This window comes from Procambarus clarkii, chromosome 9, assembly GCF_040958095.1.
Source record: "Procambarus clarkii isolate CNS0578487 chromosome 9, FALCON_Pclarkii_2.0, whole genome shotgun sequence".
In the NCBI taxonomy this organism is placed as follows: Eukaryota; Metazoa; Arthropoda; class Malacostraca; order Decapoda; family Cambaridae; genus Procambarus; species Procambarus clarkii.
In genome coordinates this window covers 1339991-1363057 of record NC_091158.1, presented here as the reverse complement: position 1 = coordinate 1363057, position 23067 = coordinate 1339991, and the positions used below count along the sequence as shown (strand labels likewise).

The following is a 23067-nucleotide window of genomic DNA, read 5'->3' as shown; positions in this document are numbered from 1 at the left end:
GACCGAGCACTGGAGAGTTTTAAAGTGTGACCGAGCACTGGAGAGTTTTAAAGTGTGACCGAGCACTGGAGAGTTTTGAAGTGTGACCGAGCACTGGAGAGTTTTAAAGTGTGACCGAGCACTGGAGAGTTTTAAAGTGTGACCGAGCACTGGAGAGTTTTGAAGTGTGACCGAGCACTGGAGAGTTTTAAAGTGTGACCGAGCACTGGAGAGTTTTGAAGTGTGACCGAGCACTGGAGAGTTTTAAAGTGTGACCGAGCACTGGAGAGTTTTGAAGTGTGACCGAGCACTGGAGAGTTTTAAAGTGTGACCGAGCACTGGAGAGTTTTAAAGTGTGACCGAGCACTGGAGAGTTTTGAAGTGTGACCGAGCACTGGAGAGTTTTAAAGTGTGACCGAGCACTGGAGAGTTTTAAAGTGTGACCGAGCACTGGAGAGTTTTAAAGTGTGACCGAGCACTGGAGAGTTTTGAAGTGTGACCGAGCACAGAAGAGTTTTGAAGAGTATCGGATCACATGAACGAGTTGTAGTGTGACCGAGCAGAGGAGTACGTTGGAGAGGGACACAGAACATCAGAGGTTTGCGTTGAAAAGTGACCGAGTACAGGAGTGTGTTTAATATAAGTGTGTTGAAGTGTTTCCGGCTACTGGAGTGTGTTGAAGAAAAACCGAGCACAGAAGTATGTTGAAGAGGAGCCAAGCTCAGAAGTGCGTTAAAGTGTGATTGAGCACAGTGAGGCTGAGCAGAAGAGTGTGTTGAAGTCACAACAGACTCCAGTGCTCGGTCACCAAGCACTGGAGTGTGTTGAAGTTCAACCAGGCAGAGTAGAGTGTTATAGATTGACTGAGCACTGTATTGTGCTGAAGAGTGCCTAGCACACTAGTGTGTTGCAGATTGACCGAGCACTGTAGTGTGCTGAAGAGGGCCTAGCACACTAGTGTGTTGCAGATTGACCGAGCACTGTAGTGTGCTGAAGAGTGCCTAGCACACTAGTGTGTTGCAGATTGACCGAGCAATGTAGTGTGCTGAAGAGTGCCTAGCACACTAGTGTGTTGCAGATTGACCGAGCACTGTAGTATGCTGAAGCGTGCCTAGAACACAAGTGTGTTGTAACGAGACCGAGTACTTGGAGTGTGTTGAAGTGATCAAACACATAAGAATGTGTATGTGTGAGGGAGCACTGGAGTGTGTTGAAGAGAGACTGAGCACTGGAGTGCGTAGAAGAGAGAGACCGAGCACAGGAGTGCGTTGAAGAGAGCTCCACCACAGTTGTATTTTGAAGTGCGACAGAAACATTATTGTGATGAAAAGTGACCGAGCACAGGTGCTTTGAAGTCTGGCCGAGCGCTGGAGGGTGTTGAAGAGAATCGAAACACATGAGTGCGTGGTAGAGAGACTGAGCAGAGGAGTGTGTTGAAGATACAGCGAGCACAAGAGTATGCTCCTGTGCAACATGAGGCATATGGCTGAGCAACATTAGGCATATGAGAGTGCAAAATAAAGCATATAAAAGTGCAACATATAAAATGTTAGAAGGAAATATGACGCACGTTCAAGCACAACATTAGTAACTATGAAAGAACAACATCAATTGAGAATGTTGATAATGGTCCAGGACGGACGGAAACATTGTAGTCCCTTCACCTTCTAGTGTGTGGTCTGGTCAACATACTTCAGCCACGTTATTGTGACTCATCGCCTGCAACAACAACAAAGTAAATTAAAGAGCAACATTCGACACATAAAACAACTTGAGGAATGTTAGAGAGCTGCATGGGGTATATTGTGAAATAGATAAATCATTTTTAAAGACATAATGTGTACAGTAACGTATCTCGTCCACTCCCTCTCACAACCTTCTAATATTGCTCCTGTCCCATGAACCATTCTTGACAATTTTCTAATATGACTTCAGTACGATGTTCATCCAATACTCATGTGAATACTTCTCCACGTTCAGGCAATGAAGTTATTCACCGTATGACGGAGAAAGTTCCCACAGTACTTAGGATTGATGCTGAGGACTTCGAAGGAAACCGAAAGTTTGGAGAGTGGAGAAAATTCAGCATTGCAAATGAAACTGAATTGTAAGTATGAAGCAATTTTATTTTTACCTTAGATCCTTTACTAATGTTTTAAACAGATGTTCCTTCTCCCTCCCCTTCCCCATCCAGATGAAATTACTGGAAGCTGGAGGTGAGATGAATTTAGGCCGTCTATTGTGAAATGTTGATATTTTGGGTGGTTTCTATTAGTACTTACGACAGACTCTTCCTCTCATACTCACAGTGAGATGATTTTACGAGAGCTGTGCTTTTCCAATCGACGTTGGGGTTTCAGCATTGAATAGTCACAATATGAGTATGAAAGGGAGGTTTTCGATTCACGGATAACATAAATCAGGAGGCACTAATTGGGGCACTTCTGGCAACCTCTTTTCAGTGGCTTCTTCTCAAGGGTTTCCTCCAGTGGCTTTTTCTCAGTGGCTTCTGGCGAATCAATCGGGGAAGCCACAGTGTTGACACATGATGTTATAAGGGCCCCTGTCAGATAAGTGTCCAGGTGGACACTTTTATTGTATACTCGCAGTACCCGGCCATGCATTGCTGTGGCTCAGCAACGCATGTGCGTTGCTGAGCCACAGCAACCTTTCCTATCCCCCAGTCCTCCCCACCATTCCCCCCCCCCTGATCCGTCTCCTCGGCCTCCCAACCATTACCCACTCCACCGTCCCCTCGTCCTCCCCACCATTCCCCACTCCACCATCCCCTCTTCCTTCCAATCATGCTCCACTCTCCCTGTCCCTTTGTCCTCCCCACCATTCTCTATTCCCCCCATCCCCTCGTCCCCACCTTCCCAAAGTTCCCTGTCCCCCACGTCCGTCCCCACCATTACCCACTCCCTTGTCCCCTCGTCCTCCCCACCATCTCTCACTTACATCCCCTCGTCATCCCCGCCATTCCCCACTCCCTCGATTCCCAAATGGTCTGACGTTCCCATCAGAAAATTGGGAACATCGAGTGATCTGCTGTTCCCATCACTGATATATAAGAAAAACAGTTACAAAATTAAATGAAAATATGAAAAAATACGAAAAAAAATATACTCACGAAATGAACGGTCTGGTAAACAGCATAGCTCAATTCCAACGCAATTCACACAAAATAATTAAGTCAAAATGAAAATAAATCAAAATCTATGAAAATTCAATTTATCAATGCAATCAGAAACATTGAAATGGAATTGTTACGTATTTAGTATAGCATGTGTTGCTCTTACATACAACAGATGGCGCTGTTTTTCAAGAAAACCAAAGTTTTACATGTTACAGGTCTGGCATCTATACTTATACTTACGAAATGAACGGTATGGTATACAACACAGCTCAATTCCAACACAATGTCACACAAAATAATTCAATTAAAAAAATCGAAATCTATGAAAATAAAATTTATCAATGCAATCGGAAACATTGAATTGGAATTCGTGACATATTTAGTATAGCGTGCATGTTGCCATTATGTGCAACAGATGGCGCTGTTTTTCAAAAACGCATGTTTTTATCTGTCACAGAAGTGGTATCTATATAGTAGGTATATAAAAAGACCCGCCTATTCGAATGCAATGTTGTGTCAAAATTTCAAAACAATTGGTGAAGAACTTTCGGAGATTACAGCGTGTGTTGCTCTTGCGTCCAACAGATGGCTCTGTTTTTCAAAACATATGTTTTTTCCTGTCATAGGTGAGGGATGTATAATAGTAAATATATATAATGTCACGCTTATTTGAATGCAACGTTGTGTCAAAATTTCAAAGCAATCGGTAAAGAGGTTTCGAAGATTTCCCTCACATTAAAAACACATAAAAAGCACACTTTTTCAGAAAAAGCATGTTTTTTTTTTTTACCGTCACAGACGTGACATCTATATAGTATGTATTTATAAACCTGCTCGGATGCGAATGGAATATTGTGTGAAAATTTCAAAGCAATCGGTGAAGAACTTTCGGAGATTAGCGATTTTGAACAAACGAACATTTCCATTTTAATTTATATAGATGTTCTTGTTCTCGTGAGATGAAAATTAAAAAATTAACTCTCTAAAGTTCATTTAAAGTATTATATTGGCTGACGCTAGAAGATGCGTTTCACAGATGAAGTGTATATAAGTTAACTGAAGAAACCAAGATATAATCAAGGAGGATGAAATTAAACTTGCTACAATGCCGTAGGGCTTGAATGAAGGTGAACGAAGACTTACATGTGTAAGTGTATTAACACACAATTTTCGGAAGAAAACCTGCATAGTTTATCAAGGTGCTGTTGGCACTGTTCACTGTTCTGAACATTGTTTACAACACCTTCATGAAGGTCGAAGGTTTCATTCGAAGATTTTGTATTACTACACTTAAACATGATACTGGTTCTTTCCTTGACCTTCATTAAGTGTGATTTTACATGGGATAAAAGTTGTTCTGCAGTTTTCTTTATTCTTATGTTGGCCGGGGCTGTGTGCTGGATATTCCACCTTGGTCTTGAGGATGACAGAATGTAGCTAAGTGCTAGCTGGCTGTTGAAAGTTGGTTGAAACTGTTTGATATGTAGTGTTTCGCCGATGTCTAAATTTCAATTGTCGTTGTATCTATCAATTATTTCAGTGTTAACGGTAAGAATATCTCAGGTATTTATCTACGTATGTGTAGGCAGTTGGGATGACCAGTTGTCTCAAGAAATACAAACAGCCTAGAAAGAGGCGGCTAACTAACAGGCCGTGACAGAGCAGGTCACTTTTCCAAGACAAGTGATCGTGAAGGTGTTACAGTAACATTGAATGTGTTTGCCAACACGTCACGTAGGGCTTACGGTGTGTGCGCATTTGTTTATCACACCACAACAATCTTATTTTGTCGTATCTAAAGGAAGAGGCTCTCCATTGAAGAAAAGATATCTATGACAAATAAAGCTAACAACTACTTGCTTATCAATATATACAAAACAATCCTTGTTGACCAAAGATGTAGAAAATGTAGTTTTATGGTTTGACAATGAATCGGTCTTTCATTGGGTAAGGAATAACAATAATAAAACACCATATGTGAGCCACTGAATCGCAGAGATCAGGGAACTCTCCACAGTCTTCCAGCTTTGACATGTCCGCACTAAGGAAAATCTAGCAGCTTATCTATCTAAATGAATGCCATTTAAACAGTTTTCAGGCCAATATTTGGTATTAAGGACCACAATGATTAGTTAATGGTAACTGGCCAGAACAAAAACCACAGGTCATTGTGACAGTCCATGTCTACCACCGAAGAACGTGTTCAATCACCAGTTAAAGACTGTACTCGTTTATATTCATTAGTAAAATTACTTAAGGTTACCCAACTGGTGTTTCTTTCTCATGAGAAGGGGTATCAAACACACCTTTCAAAGAGTGATGACTTATTGGGTAAGACAAGCCCAAAGGCATACTTATGGAAGAGATTATGGAAACCTCTCCAATAAATTAATTGAAAATCTAGGTCTGTGCATAGACCATAATAACAATGGCATTCTGCATTTCAGAGGAAGAATACAGCACGCAGGTGTTGATCTAGATACTATACTTCCATAACTTTTGCCAGAAATTCATTGGATTACAAAATTAATTGGGCTTTACTTCCATCAGCAACTAACCAAACATGGCGGAGTGTTAGACATACACAACTCGGACAACAGTATTGGATTCCTCAAGGAAGACAGTCTGTTAAAGGAATCTTAAATAATGTATTACTTGTAGTTGGTACGATGATAAATGTTTAACTGTAACCAGGGCTACCCTCAATTCCTAAGGAGAGAGTGGTTCATCTACTTGTATGAAACCATGGGCTTGGACTTTACAGGTACTATTATGCTCAAGGGTACCCAAGATAAAATACCTATGAAAGCATACATCTATTTGTTTAGTAGACGGCATCCTGCAGTCTCATGAGACCATGGAGTTGCACTCTGGTTGACGAGATTGGAGTGTCCTCTACAGGTCGTCCTCCTGCCTGGAAAGGCAGGAGGACGCCCTGTTTTATTATGGTTTTGTTTTATTATTATTTTTGGGTGTTTTATTATTGTTCAGGGTAGGTCGATATGGAGGAGAAGCTAATACCCATGCATCAGGTCTCCCTTTACCACGTTGCTAAAAGTTTCCAATGGAAAGGCAAACGCCAATACGCTTGGTTCCAGCCCCGTCGTAAGAGCTGCCAGAACGAAGGTAAAGTCAACAACGCCTTAGGGGTTCCAATACCGGATTTTTCTCGAGGTTGACTCCTGAAATCCGGCCCAAAAGTGGGAAAGGCAGCGAGGCAGCGGAGGTTTGAAGTTTGGGCTTTCCTTCCCCTAGATGATCGGTCTTCCATGGCTGTCGAGTCCCATCTACCCGGAGCAGCTGGTTGCAGGGCTCCAGAGGCACGAGCCCTACAACATGAATAGTGACAGTTCAGTCTACGGAAATTATTTTCCTGAAGACGTTGTAAGAGAAAGACCCTTGAGAGGTCACGAGATTGGAAGCCGTGCATAATATACATACACATAATCTACATGGTAAATGCCCCAACTTTTCCTAATGAATCAACTCATAAAGTGATCAGAAAATGAAATAACAAATAAAATATGAAAAAAGTGTAAAAGTTTCACAATTTAAAATTTATTATTCTTATTTAATATGTCACCAAGTTTTATTTAATTCATTATATGCACAGAATGGCATATGACGCTCATTTTATATTATAGAAAATTATAGTTTAGAGTATAGTTCACTGTAAAAAAAATAGTCAATGTGGCCTTCAAAATATGTGCAAAATTTAGACAAAAATTTTTCCTTGAATAAATGAACTAATGGTAACCTTTGAACTAAGAACTTTGCACATAATACGTAAAAATGGTGATAATCGCTCAGAAACTGAATTATTTTCTCAGTTTCAGAGTAAAAAGTCCTGTCCATTCAGAAAAATGAAGGTAAACTTCTCAAGTATAAATATAGTAGTTCGAATTGGTCATATCTTTAAGTTTTAATAAATATTGCTTGGCATTCGTTCTCGAATATGTGAAAGTTGTAGATTAATATGTGTTGAAATGAAGTCCAGAAAAAATACCCCCCCCCCCCTCAAAAGAAATACAAAATATAGGGATAATTATAATGGGTTAGGGAATATATAAATATACTTCATATAAGTGATAAAGCTCCCCATCTGGTCCCAATTCAGCAAAAACAACGTAAAGAGACAAAGAGTATAGTTTGATATCTGTAAATAAATGGGCTAAAAAACAATTCAAAGGTAGAACTTCTGCCACCTATGGCTAATTTTTATGTTGACTAATTTCGTTCTAACTTCACATACGTAATGACGGGTATGCATTCTCCAAGATGTAGAAGCCACAACAAATAAAAAATACATAAAATATTTCCCTTAAAAAAATTGGAGGACATAAGAAATATTGGCAGTGGGCAATTTATATATTTAATAAAATTAAAATATTTAATAAAGATTATATTATCTTAATGTATCATTTCATAATAGTACTTTAATTTAGAGTTACTTTGCTATTCAAATCTAAACCTATTTGCCAATAATGGCTAATTAAAACTGAGTAACCAGTCACTCCCGCACCGGACGCCCATTGGGAGGGAGGGGTTCCATGTTCCTTCGAGGCCTTACACAACAAGCATCCACACTTCAATGATTCAATCATTATTCTCACCTAGCTTGCTAAAAAAGGAGTTTGTAAGACGTTAAAGATCATTAATGAGCCGAAGAGAATGTAATTAATAATTAAGTGCATAAACTGAAAGTGGAGACAAGATTGTAATAGCGCTGTTGAACGACGTATAAGAATCTCCACAACGCCGTCATACGCTAAGCTCCCTCGTCAAATCAAAATACTTGCCCAGCTCGAGAGAAAATCAACGAGTCTAGTATTATTAGACTCTTGGGGTGACTTGAGGTGTTAACGAGGGGTACAACCTCTCACAGGTAACAGTCGCACCTTTGGGTGGGTTCATCTGCTTTGGTCCACACTTGCACTCAAGTGGGGACTCCACGAGGCTCCTAGTAGCTGTTTGCAGGCAAAAGCTAACACCCCAGTAAACCGCCTCGTCTGGCAGGCAAAACCAGGTGAGGGTAGCCGAAGGTTTGAAGCTCTCTGTGAACTAAGGCTTGTCTACCTATGCATGCAAAGCCTGGACCCGGTGGGCTGCACAGAGAAAACCACCAGAATGATTCAACCAGCAGGAAAGCGGCAGCTACTGGAAGGTAGTTGTGCTATCTGGGTTCGAGGCCCACTGGTGGGTGTTGTCCAAAGATTGTTAATCTTCACTTGTGGTTTAAGCAAGTATAGGCATATATATATATATATATATATATATATATATATATATATATATATATATATATATATATATATATATATATATATATATATATATATATATACATATATATATATATATATATATATATATATATATATGTATATATATATATATATATATATATATATATATATATATATATATATATATATACATATATATATATATATATATGTCGTACCTAGTAGCCAGAACGCACTTCTCAGCCTACTATGCAAGCCCCGATTTGCCTAATAAGCCAAGTTTTCCTGAATTAATATATTTTCTCTAATTTTTTTCTTATGAAATGATAAAGCTACCCATTTCATTATGTATGAGGTCAATTTTATTTTATTGCAGTTAAAATTAACGTAGATATATGACCGAACCTAACCAGCCCTACCTAACCTAACCTAACCTATCACTATAGGTTAGGTTAGGTTAGGTAGCCGAAAAAGTTAGGTTAGGTTAGGTTAGATAGGTTAGGTTGTCGAAAAACTATTAATTCATGAAAACTTGGCTTATTAAGCAAATCGGGCCTTGCATAGTAGGCTGAGAAGTGCGTTCTGGCTACTAGGTACGACATATATATATATACATATATATATATATATATGTATATATATATATATATATATATATATATATTCATTATTGTGCAGTGATATACGGGGGAATTATACCAGTGTTAGTGTCGCCCTGACCCCCGCCCCCACCCAGCGCCCAGGCCGGGAAGTACCTGCTCTTCCCCCTCCTCCTTCCCACCCCACCACGTCGCCCACGAGGCCACCTTGCCACCCTCCCATAGAAGCCGGGAGGCTCCCATGTGTGTCTACGCCACCCACCCACCCAATGTATACCCACATATTGTGTAGTGGGTGTATACCCACACTTTGTATAGAGGTGGTATATGTATTACCACTCATCTGAGTAGTAAGTGCCACGGCCAGCTGATCATCCCCCCAGCCTCCAACCGCCGCCCACCCTCCAGTCTCCACCCGCCGTCCACCCTCCCGCCCAGCGCCCGCCCAGCGCCCGCCCATGTCGCAGCTCTCAACAGATAGCCAGGCTTCTCCAAGCCAAGATGAGCCATCAAGCAGGGATAGACACGGTAGATGTCAGACGTGTGACAGGGTATGCTATATCCGGTTGAGGGACGATAATGTGCGCATTCATTCCAACAACGGAGTCAGGTGATTGGGTTCTGAGCGCCCTCCCAGGGAGAACACCAATCAACAGCCCACACCGCCCGTAAGGCAAAACACCTCCCAGACCTTCATTCCCACAGAAAATTTATTAGAAGCTATCAAAGCAACATCGGCCAGAACCTTGCAACACATCCCTAAAGCAGCCCGCCCCCATGCAGCAGCCAAATTATCTGCCCTCCTGAGAAAGGTCAACGACTCTCCTGGAACGACCCAAGCATGGCACAACCTCCTAATGTTTGGCAACATATGTCTAGCCACCCCTGTAAGGAGAGACAAGACCTTAGCTGCCTCAGTCATCAAAGCTATAAATGATTTTCCCAGGGAGGACAACCAGGTGCGCCTTCCCACTCGCGCGAGAAACACCCACGGCAGGAAGAGCAACAGTGGCATATCCGAGACATCAAAAATCAGAACATCAGTCACCAAGAAAATAGAAGAAGGAAACACTATTGGCGCAATACGAGTCATCGCCAGTGAGGACTCAATTGCCGACAGAGATGCAGCAACAGCTCAAGCCCTAAGGGAGAAACACCCACCCAGGGCTCCGCGTGAGGACGACATTGTGCAAGTGGGGGCTACCGGAGCAGAACCTCTCTGGGTGGCTGAATCTGTGGTCCATAAAGCAGCCATGTCCTTCCCTACAGGATCAGCAGGTGGGTTCACAGGACTAAAACCCAACCACCTCAAGCAAATGCTCAACCCTGCACTGGGTGACATTGCAAAGAACCTCTTGGTGAAACTAACCAGATTCACCAACACATGTCTAGCTGGCAACATACCAGCGTCCATAAGACCTATCTTTTTTGGAGCATCTCTCTGTGCTCTAAAGAAAAAGAATGGAGGGATCAGGCCAATAGCTGTGGGCAATTCTCTCTGGCGTCTCGTCGCAAAGGCAGCTGCAAGAACAGTTAGTGATGCAGCGGCCAACATGCTGAAGCCAAAACAGCTCGGGTTTGGCATTCCACAAGGGTGTGAGGCGGCAGCCCATGCAGCTCGAGCCTTCATCGCCAACATCACAGACGAAAAGGCCCTTATCAAGCTAGATTTCAAAAATGCCTTCAATTTGGTGCGGAGGGATGCTGTACTCCGTGCGGTTCATAGTCATTTCCCTTCCCTCTACCCTTTTGCACATTCATGCTACAGTATGGATCTTAAGCTACTTTTTGGCGAACATGAAATTGACTCGCGAGAAGGCGTCCAACAGGGTGACCCCCTTGCTCCTCTCCTTTTCTGCTTAGTCATCAAACAAGTCACAGAGGTCCTGTCCAGCGAGCTTAACATCTTGTTCTTGGATGATGGTACCCTAGCTGGTTCCCAAGACTCCCTCCTGGAGGACATCAGAAAAATCCAGGAGCAAGGTGCAGTTTTAGGCCTCACCCTGAACCCTTCTAAATGTGAAATAATATGTTCCAACCAGGGCATCGTATAGAGAATAGAGGGTCTTCTGCCAAATATCCATAAAACTAAACCTGAAGACAGCACACTCCTAGGAGCTCCCCTGGGGTTGAAAGCCATCGATGAGGTCCTTGATAAGAAAATCGCCGACCTTAAGAGGATGGATGGGAGGATTGAGGATATTGATGCTCATGATGCACTCTACCTCATCACCAGATGTCTGTCCCTCCCCAGGTTAACCTACTTTCTGAGGTGTTCACCATCTTACAGTAGCCAAAAATTAAGTGAGTATGACCGGTTACTGAAATCAATGCTAGAAAAAGCCCTTAACCTCTCTCTCGATGACCTACAGTGGAAACAAGCCTCTCTTCCCGTAAGACTTGGGGGCCTCGGAGTTCGAACAGCAACGCAAATCGATGTTCCAGCCTTCCTGTCCTCCTTATCAGCATCCGACGACCTTGTGATGGAAATTCTACCTGCCCACTTACATCAGCTGGCAGGTGTACATGATCCCAATTTTACACGCTGTGCCACAGAGTGGGCCTCTCGTGCAGGCCAATCACCTCAACCACCATCCCCAAAAGCCCACAGGCAATCCAGCTGGGATGGCCCCATTGTAGACCAAGTTGCTGCAGAGTGCCTGGGTGCTGCAACAACACAACACGACATTGCTCGCCTCACAGCAGTAGCAGCACCACATGCAGGGGATTTCCTGTTAGCAACCCCAATGTCGGCAACTGGCACGCGTCTCACACCACACGCCCTCCGAATTGCTGTGGCCCTCCACCTTGCTGCCCCAATCCACACCAGATATAGGTGTATTTGCGGCGAGGTGGTGGCTGACAGGTACGGCCACCATGGCCTACTCTGCCAAAGCACAGGGGGATGGCACTCGAAGCACAATGAAGTTAACGACATCATCAAGAGGAGCCTCACCACAGCTGGATGCCCAGCTGAAAGAGAGCCCCGTTACCTAACGCCCCGTAACTCTGATGCTCTTATTGGTCGCCCGGATGGTATCACAGTGAACCCCTGGAAGAATGGCAAGCAGTTGGTATGGGACTACATGTGCGTATCAACCCTGGCTAACACCTACATTAACCTCAGTGTTGCACAACCAGGTGGCGCTGCCACCCACAGGGAAGCAGCCAAATCCCGTAAGTATAGAGAACTGGATCACCACTACAATTTTGTCCCCATTGCTTCTGAGACACTCGGCGCCTGGGGTAAAAGTGCTACCAGTTTTTTGAAGGAACTGGGTTCTAGGCTCATTGAAACAACAAGGGACCCAAGAGCTGCAAGCTTTCTTTTCCAGCGCCTCAGTGTGGCGATACAGAGGGGAAATGCGCACTGCATCCAGGGTTCCTGCCCGCCATCTGAGGAGCTGGAGGAACTCGACAACCTATGATAACCATCTTTGTAACCCATATGTAACTCCTTTTTTGTAACAAAGTTCAAATAAAGTAAATATATATGTGTACATACAAAAGAATGGGGGTGGTAGGAGAAGATAATATTAGTGTTCAGTGAGAAACCACAAGGTCTCCTCTGAATACTTTTTATTTTCTTCTCCGAGGCTATGGGTCCCCACATTGGCACCAGAGGTGGTACCCTCACAAACTTTTATATATATATATATATATATATATATATATATATATATATATATATATATATATATATATATATATATATATATATATATATGTCGTACCTAATAGCCAGAACGCACTTCTCAGGCTACTATTCAAGGCCCGATTTGCCTAATAAGCCAAGTTTTCATGAATTAATGTTTTTTCGTCTACCTAACCTAACCTAACCTAGCTTTTTTTGGCTACCTAACCTAACCTTACCTATAAATATAGGTTAGGTTAGGTTAGGTAGGGTTGGTTAGGTTCGGTCATATATCTACGTTAATTTTAACTCCAATAAAAAAAAATTGACCTCATACATAGAGAAAAGGGTTGCTTTATCATTTCATAAGAAAAAAATTATAGTAAATATATTAATTCAGGAAAACTTGGCTTATTAGGCAAATCGGGCCTTGAATAGTAGGCTGAGAAGTGAGTTCTGGCTACTAGGTACGACATTATATATATATATATATATATATATATATATATATATATATATATATATATATATATATATATATATATATATATATATATATATATATATATATTGTGATGGGAAAGTGTAGAAGTGTAGGTGTTCGGCAGTCCTCCTAATGGCTGGTGTCAATGCCTATCACATTTAAGAAAAAAAAGATAGACTGCTTGGCTGTTGTCTGTAGTAAAGTAAGGGAAGACACGCAAAACACATAGTATGAATAATGATACTTTGCTTAGCTTTAAAAAATATGAATAAGACAATTCCTTGGCTATGTACAGTGCAAACAAACAAGTAAAAATATATAACATAAAAATTAAGAACAAGGGTGACGTTACTCTACAAATAAAATAAAGACAGATAAATGATTAAACAGGTGCTGAGAATATAGCACTAGCTGAGAACCTCCACCAATAAACAGAGTGAATATCAGTTGGTTGTTCACAGCTTGAGAGCACAAGGATATTCTAACTTCAATGGCTGGTTCAAGCCCAGACATCGACTTGGTAGAGGGCGCTCAGGTGCAGAGGTGCAGGTGTGCATTCGGCGGGTCACCAATCAGAAGCAGGCAGGCTGGAATGGTAGTTTGCTGGTTGACGACGGTGGCGAGCCGGCATGGAGGGAGTGAGGAGTGGGGGGAGTTTAGGGTATGTTTGCCTCCAGGTCAAAACGTTTTGTGCTACTGGTAGATGTATCTTAAAGGTAGCATCTTAGTGTTGTATATATGTAAGTAACTTTACGTAGGGAAGAGCAGGCTCAATCTCTCTTGAAAGAGATTACCGTCACAACTCTCCCCCGAAGCCTGCTCTACCGGGTCAAGTTACTTCTTCTGATGGTTGAGTGGTATGTGTAGCTGCCTCTACCTCATATACTCTGGAGAGGGCGTCTGCTTCGATGTTGTCAGAACCCTTGATGTAGAAGATCTCCAGGTTGAAATTCTGCAGATACAAAGCCCATCGTAGAAGTCGTTTATTGGTGAATTGGGCTTGCTGCAAGAAGCGTAGGGGATTGTGGTCCGAGTAGATGGTGGTAGACCGAGCACCTTGTAGGTATGATGCAAAGTGCTGTAAGTTCAGGACGATGGAGAGAAGTTCCTTTTCGACAGTGCTGTAGTTCTTCTGGTGAGGTTTTAACTTGTAGCTGTAGTAGCTAACAGGTAGAACCTCCTCGCCTCGTTGTTGCATCAGGACGCCCCCGATGCCGGTACCACTGGCGTCGACATGGAGGATGAAAGGCTTCGTGATATCTGGCGAGGCGAAAATGGAATTAGAACAGAGCAGAGATTTAAATTGTTCAAAAGCAATGGTTTGCTGCATGGTCCAATGATACCGTTGCTTGGGGCTGGTTAAAGTGATCAATGGTGTCGCCACCGTACTAAAATTCTTCACAAATCTACGGTAGTAGGAGGCAAGACCAAGGAAGCCCAGGAGCTGCTTCCTGGTGGTAGGCTGTGGGTAATGCTGGATGGCTTGAATGTGTATGTTTAATGGAGCTAGGCTGCCACTGCCTATCACATGACCAAGATAACGCACTTTATCTTTAGCAAAGGTGGACTTGCCCAAGTTGATGGTGAGGCCGGCTGTCAGGAGCTTGGCGAACAATCGTTGTAGCTGGAGCAGATGTTCGTTCCAGGTGTTAGTTGCCACAACGGTATCATCCAAGTAGGCGTAGGTGTGATCTAAGCCATGGATGACGCGGTTGACAGCTCGCTGGAAGGTGGCTGGGGCATTACATAGTCCAAATGGAAGGCGTTCATATCTGTAAAGGCCAAAAGGAGTGGTGAAGGCAGATATTTCCTTAGCTCGCTCTGTCAAACACACTTGATAGTATCCCTTGAGTAAGTCTAGTTTGGATAAATACCGAGCATTACCAATGGCGTCAAGGATGTCATCTATTCTAGGTAATGGGTAAGCATCCTTGACAGTCACAAGATTCAATTTCCTGTAGTCGGTACACAGCCTCACTTTACCGTGCGGTTTCGGCACCAAGATGCAGGGTGAGGCAGGGTGAGGCCCACGGGGACTCACAAGGGGTGGCCAGCCCATGATCCAGGAGGTACTGTACTTCAGCACGCATAACTTCCTTTTTGCTCGGGCTGATTCGGTAGAAAGGTTGACGAATCGGCCGGGTGTCAGGGAGTAGCTTGATGTCGTGCTGAACCACATTACACTTCTGTGGATCATCGCTGAACAACTTCTGATGTTCCTTGAAGATTCTGATGAGAGGAGCACTATTACTGTCCTGCAAATAGGTATGAAGATCAGTTAGGATTTCTGAGTTGGAAGGCACTGACTCAGTGTTAGTGCTTTCGGGAGGAGAAGCAGAGAAGGTCTCACTGTGGAGGTATGGACCTTTAAATGTGGATAATGATACCAACACATTGGGGGGAGTACCTTGAAACTGCTTCAGGAGGTTGACGTGGCACAATTGGGTCTTCCGCCGCCTATCTGGAGTCTCAAGAACGTAGTTGTGGTTGTTTCTGCACTCCTTGATGAGGTAGGGTCCTGAAAACTTGTTTTGCAATGGAGAACCTGGGATAGGAAAATATGCCAACACGAAGTCTCCTGGTTTAAATTTCCTTATTTTGCTGCGTTGGTCAAAATGAGTCTTCATCCTCTCCTCAGCTTTCAATAGATTGTCATTAGCAAATTTACTTACTCTCTCTAGAAGGTGCTTTAAGTTTTGAAGAAACTGGGGCACATTCTGAGGGTCACTGAAGATGGCCTTACGTAGAGAGTCTTTAAAAGCTTTGAGAGGAGTACGGCACTTACGTCCATAGAGCATCTCATAAGGAGATACTCCTAGAGACTCATTAGGGAGACTTCTGAAAATGCACATGATGAGGTCAAGTTGTTTATCCCAGTCCTTCAAGGTTTCATTGCAAAATTTCTTTATGAGCGCTTTAATAGTCTGATGACTACGTTCAAGAGAACCCTGTGAAGCAGGATGATAGGGGCTGGACAGTACCTGTGTGATGTTAAACTCTTCCAGTGTCTTCTTGAAGAGATCATTTGTGAAGTTGGTGCCACAGTCACTTTGAACCTCTCTTGGAAATCCATACTGGGTGAAGATCTTCAATAGTTGTTTCACCACAGTAGCAGCCGTAATGTTCTTTACTGGAACTGCTATAGGGAATCTGGTGGTAGGACACAGGATAGTTAGTATATAGGCGTTGCCTGAACTGGTCCGGGGTAAAGGACCAACACAGTCTATGATGAGTCTGTGGAAAGGTTCCGCAGGCACCTGGATAGGAGTCAATGGAGCCGTGGGAATTGAGATGTTAGGTTTACCTGCCGTCTGACATGTATGACACTGTTGCACGTAACTTTTGACGTCCTTAACCATACCTGGCCAGTAGTAGTTTTGTCTGATTCCGTGGTAGGTTTTGTTAAAACCATAGTGAGAAAGTGCTCCGTGGGCCAGGTGTAGAATATCGGGCCGTAGGCTGGTGGGAACCACTAGTTGTGCGACATTTGCCCAATCGTCATCCTCCTTCAGCTTACTGGGTCTGTACCTGTGGTAGAGCAACTGATTCTCTAGGAAGAACCCAGGGATACTGTCAGGTTGAGTCTCAGCCTGGAAGAATAATGGTGTTAATTAAGGATCCTCCCTCTGTAACTTACGGAACTCCAACATAGTAAGATTCGGTGGTAGATTCTGATGGTCTTGAGGGACAGCGGTTGAAGCAGAGTCAGCTGGTTGCGGGCGTGCAGCTTGTGCACGGGTGGTCACCAAAACCGGAGGAGAAACTTCATCACTTTCTTGGAGCTCTGCTGGAACATACTTAAAGATGGGATTGTCCACTACAATGTTACACACCTGGGGTTTGTCCATGATGATCAGGTTGGAAGGTTGCAGATCTTCTGCCAAGTCATTGCCCAGGAGAAATTGCACTCCAGACATGGGAAAAGGCTTTTCCCTGATGGCGACTTGAACTTCACCAGTCACGAAAGGACAATCCAGGTGGACTCTGGCGAGTGGATACGGAGTGGTTATCAGTGAGGTCAGTGATAAGGACGGTTTCCCCGGTGTAGGTGACGTTAGGCACAGCCGATCACAATATTATTGGCTGAAGAGCCGCTGTCTCCCTCAAGATCTTCAATTTAAAACGTCCCTCCGAATCTATACTGTTGGTAGAGACAGTTCCAGGATACAGGTGTTTGCTGAAGAGAGAAAGATCATTAACAGGAACACCAACATTCATCACAGGCTTACCGGACTTAGGAGGAGTCGGTTTGGGTTTAGGAGTTTCATTGCCTTTGTATTGAGCCTTCCCACATCTATCTATGGTATGTCCATAGAGTTTGCAATACTTACAATACAATTGAGAGCTCGCTTGATGGGCACTCACTTTATCATAACTATACCAAGACTTCTTACTGGAAGGTGGTTCTGGTGTAAGCCGGTGGATGAGGCTGTAGGTGTCAGCCGATTTCGCACATCTGATGTAGTCGGTTTCTTCTTTGTCTGCTAAATATAAACGGATGGAAGGGGGAACACGTCTAAAGAATTCTTCAACTAGAATGAGGTTGACGAGTTCTGAAAATGTAGAGACATGTGTGGCTTCCAGCCATTTCATGAAATATCTTTTCTTTGTATTGGCAAATTCTAAAAAGGTGGTGGTACTTCCCTTTACATAATCACGGAATTTTCGTCAGTTGCTTTCGGTGGAGAGAAGGTAGGCGTCCAAAACTGCTTGCTTCAGGGTCTGGTAGTCATTCTCAGACGCTAAGGCACTGAGAGTAACTGCAGCCCTACCTGTGAGATGCACTCTGAGAAGGGTAGACCATTGATCTGCAGGCCAGTTAAGTTTTTTAGCTAGGGTCTCAAAAGTGGTGAAAAACACGTCTATCTCTGTCTCAACGAATGGTGGCATTAACTTACTTGCATGGGAGACATTGAAACTTACGGGAAGGCTAGCTGTAGCTTGTTGGCGCTGAGTGTGGTGTGTAGTTTCCAACGCGAGTTCTTGTCGACGATATTCGAGAGCACGATCAGCTTGCTGTTTACTGTACTCCCGTTGCATCTCCAGGTCAGGGCAGCCTCTTCCTTCTTTATCTGGAGAGCTTCTGCTTTGAGAGCTTTGTTGTTGGAGGGCTTCTTTTTGTTGTTCCCGCTCGATCTTTGCAAGTTCGAGCTTTAACTTCATAGCTACCAAAGCATGTAATAGAATAGGTTTCGTGAGCTTCAGAGTCTATCTTTCCTTCATCTAAGAGATAATCCAAGATTAAATTATGCAAGTCATTTTTGTTGGCTCCATGGGGAACATCTAGTTGATACTCGTGTGCAAGAGTTTGTAATTCGGTCTTCTTGGCACGACTTAAGTTCCCTACTTCACTTGCTGGGTCGTTACGAAATGTTTGGAGACGAAACATGGTGAAAAATAGCAAATAAATGTACAATGAATATACTTGCGATATGGTAAGTGTCAGTAACAGGATGACGTGGCAACTGGTAACTATCCTGTGGTAATTTAATATTTAACAATTGACGTTAATTTTAGTATGGTAAATGATTAGTCAACCAAAATCGCAGGAAATCTTGTACCCGGTACTCAATGTAAGAGAATAAGGGCAAGAAAATCTACTAAATAAATGAAACCGATAGTTTCTAAAACAAATGAAACATTTAATTGTTTCAAAAGTGAATAAGGTAGTCCAAGAATGTAAGCATACCTTGCCGAGTCTCTTTAGGACAGAAGCAAAGGTTTTCCTACTAAATGAAATATGATACTTACAGAATTAGCGATCTTTGTGTTCTGAAAAAAGAAAGCTAATTCCCTACCTAAGTAAATATCATCATCTCTGACCGACGTGTAGGGGTGCGGTTATCTTGAGGTTATCTTGAGATGATTTCGGGGCCTTTTAGTGTTCCCGCGACCCGGTCCTCGACCAGGCCTCCACCCCCAGGAAGCAGCCTGTGACAGCTGACTAACACCCAGGTACCTATTTACTGCTAGGTAACAGGGGCATAGGGTGAAAGAAACTCTGCCCATTGTTTCTCGCCGGCGCCCGGGATTGAACCCGGGACCACAGGATCACAAGTCCAGCGTGCTGTCCGCTCGGCCGACCGGCTCCCCACGAGTGCGAGTGCGAGTGCGAGTGTCAACTGGTGACGAGAACTGCTGTTGAGGTCCCAACTCAGCAACGTAGTCCGTGCTAGAGGAACTATGGCCCTCTGTATCCTCCTTTGGTCGGATTGCAGAAGATAGGGTGCTTTGACCCGAAGGCAAATCAAAGTACCAGGGTACCAAAATGATGATCTGCCGGAATGTGAGAAATATCCTAGGGACAAAAGGTGGAATACACGAGTAATAACACTGAGGGAGGGATGACCAATTAAGAGAATGACTGAGGCCTTCAGTCACCACGTAATCCAAAGTTATCCAACACTCACAATATGCTACCCTCGGAATGCACAATACACACAGCACCATATAAATATTAAAAGTAATGAAAATATTGAAAAGCAACTGTATCAAAGCCAAGTACACTTACCACAAATTGATGTTTTGGTACTAGTACTTGAGTGAAGCTCCTTAGGCAGGCCCCCATAAAAATGTGACGAGAAAGTGTAGAAGTGTAGGTGTTCGGCAGTCCTCCTAATGGCTGGTGTCAATGCCTATCACATTTAGGAAAAAAAAGATTGACTGCTTGTCTGTAGTAAAGTAAGGGAAGACACGCAAAACACAGTATGAACAATGAAACTTTAATTAACTTTAAAAATTATGAATAAGACAATTCCTCGGCTATGTACAGTGCAAACAAACAAGTCAAAAAATATAACATAAAAACTAAGAACACATTTGATGTTACTCTATAAATAAAATAAAGACAGAAAAATGATTAAACAGGTGCTGAGAATATAGCGCTAGCTAAGAACCTCTACCAATAAACAGAGCGTATATCAGTTGGTTGTTCACAGCTTGAGAGCACAAGGATATTCTAACTTCAATGGCTGGTTCAAGCCCAGACATCGACTTGGTAGAGGGCGCTGAGGTGCAGAGGTGCAGGTGAGCAGTCGGCGGGTCACCAATCAGAAGCAAGCAGGCTGGAATGGTAGTTTGCTGGTTGATGACGGTGGTGAGCCGGCATGGAGGGAGTGAGGAGTGGGGAGAGTTTAGGGTACGTTTGCCTGGTGGTCAAAACGTTTTGTGCTACTGGTAGACGTATCTTGAAGGTAGCATCTTAGTGTTGTATATATATAAGTAACTTTACGTAGGGAAGAGCAGGCTCAATCTCTCTTGAAAGAGATTACCGTCACAATATATACATATATATACACACATATATATATATATACATATATATATATATATATATATATATATATATATATATATATATATATATATATATATATATATATATATATATATATATATATATATATATATTGTGACGGTAAAGCGTTGGTGTTCGGCTGTTTCAAAAGCTGGGGACAGGGCCTCATCACATCACAAAAAAAAGAGAAAAGTATGTCCTTTCGTCTGTGGTAAGGTAATGGGAAGACACACAAAACACAAGTATATAAACAATGAAATTTTAATTACTCTAGAAAACAAGACATGAATAAAGACAATCTCATAAAATTCAACACTGGTCAACAAACAAAATAACATGAATAATAACTGGCAATGAAAAGTTACTCTAAGACGAGAATGCAAAAATAGTGATAGCAATATAAATTAATATGTGCGGTGTTGGAATACTGGCTTCAAGCTGCCACCTCCCTTAGTACACGAAAGCCAAGGCTTAGGCTACTAGCGAGAGATGTCAACTCCAAGGAGCACAAAGATATTCTGACGAGTACGGCGTGTTGCTGCCCAGACGTCGACTCTCGGTGGTGGTGGTGAGTGCAGGTGCAGCGAGACACCAGCCAATCAGCAACAGGCAGGCGGAAGATAAGCAGTTTGCTGGTTACGGCGGTGGCCAGGGTTCGAGTCTCCTGGTGGGAAAGTGTTTCTAAAAGTTGTATACTTCACTCTCGTGTTTAGGAGAGTTGTGCCTTAAGCATAGACACAGTGTTCTCCCATATTAACAGGGACTTGATGAAAAAACGTAAAAATGACCCCTCACTTGCTCTAGTGTTCTTGGGAGATGGTCGTCTTTGGAGTGTATAAATACTCCGAAATTACCATCTCTTTTAAGGGTCTGAGCAGGTGGTGGAGTGGGTTAAGGCGTACCTGTTATGCCAGTTGCTGGAAGGCTTCTGTGCTGGCTAGGGTTCGAGTCTCCTGGTGGGAAAGTGTTTCTAAAAGTTGTATACTTCACTCTCGTGTTTAGGAGAGTTGTGCCTTATATATATATATATATATATATATATATATATATATATATATATAATATGTATATATATACATATATACACACACATATATATATTGTGACGGTGTTCCTCCCCCCCCCCCCCCCCGCCTTATATTTCTCCCACGCCAGCTGTAAGAGTCATATCTACTTTACCCGAACGTTCTCTACCTTCTAGAGAACAATTTGACATATGTGGGAGCATGAGGTGTTCTCTCGTTGGCGAGAAATTAGCTAAAGAAGTGTGTTTTGGCCAGTGGCTTAGGCCTTTTTGGACGCCAAGATGGCACTGGCCCCTACGTTTTCCCACCAAGACGTTGTGATGTCAGTGGCACCAGATTGGTCAAGAACGGTGATGTGGCACAGGGAAACGCCCCTGGCAAGTATGACGTCACAAGTGCAGGGGGGTCCAGACGGCGCGTCCGGTGGCGCCAAGGAGTTAGAGACGACACGTCGAGGAGGTTGGACGTGCGATCGGGGGTCCTGTCAGTCTGACAGTTTTCGCCCCACTCCGGTGGATTTACGCATCACCTGTGGTCTGCAAGCACCCTGTGAGGTGTTCCTGTACTCCGTGTGTCGGACAGAAGAATTAATTGACGGGAAACGAGCAACACGTGCTCCAATGACAGGTGCTTAGCAAGAAGTGAAGTCTGAGCAGTGACGTCAGGGACGACTGTACAGTTTCACCAGTTGGGTGATGACGTAGTGGCTGGACCAGTCCACCGTGAGGAAGGAGAAGAACGAACTAGCTGGGAATACGGACGACTGCAGCCGTGATTGAGGACTGCAGACATAGCTGTGAGGAGGATGCGATGGCCTGGAGACCGACTCCAACCCTTCAAGAGGTTGTGGAGGAGCACGGGGCCTGCAGAGAGAAGAGTACGGAGAAGACGTGTTTTTGGGTGTTGGTTGAGTTCCTGGGAAGAGCAGCAGTGTGTGTGTGGGGGCGTTCCCTACAACGAGTCGAGAGCCGGGACCGGGACCTTCAATTCAACTCTCAACAGAGGACGAGTCCACATCATTGATGGTGAAAGTAGGTAATTCAGTTTTCCCTCCCATTCCCCGTGGGCTCGTAGCCTGGTGGATAGCGCGCAGGATTCGTAATTCTGTGGCGCGGGTTCGATTCCCGCACGAGGCAGAAACAAATGGGCAAAGTTTCTTTCACCCTGAATGCCCCTGTTACCTAGCAGTAAATAGGTACCTGGGAGTTAGTCAGCTGTCACGGGCTGCTTCCTGGGGGTGGAGGCCTGGTCGAGGACCGGGCCGCGGGGACACTAAAGCCCCGAAATCATCTCAAGATAACCTCAAGATAACCTCCCCTTAGTTAGCTATTAGTCAGAGTATCTTCTATGTCGTGAGCAGGGCTCACCAATGTCTATGTTTCTAGTGAGACACAGTTGTGAGGAGATGCTATAGAGCTCTCATGAGATATATATATACAGTGTGCGATTGCACCTGTGGTTCAATGAAGAGATTTCTGTGACGAGGACGTTTATATTCATGTCATTTATATTATAAGTTTGTGCCAGAGGACATATATATATATATAAATGTATAACTTAGTAGTGTGAGGCTGTGTGCCTAGTGTTTCCTCACTATTATATTAAATATTGATGAAGTGATCTATATATATATATATATATATATATATATATATATATATATATAT

The 23067-nt window shown here is 43.3% G+C and overlaps 1 protein-coding gene across 1 annotated transcript in view; it reads left to right on the top strand.

Annotated features, from left to right (window-relative positions):
• Positions 1-23067, top strand: part of LOC123766098 (microfibril-associated glycoprotein 4) — a 192167-nt gene that overhangs the window by 139561 nt on the left and 29539 nt on the right. Inside the window, exon 7 of the mRNA XM_045754945.2 lies at positions 1960-2086. Within this exon, the coding sequence (XP_045610901.1) occupies positions 1960-2086 (127 nt within the window). The remainder of the gene's footprint in view (positions 1-1959; positions 2087-23067) is intronic.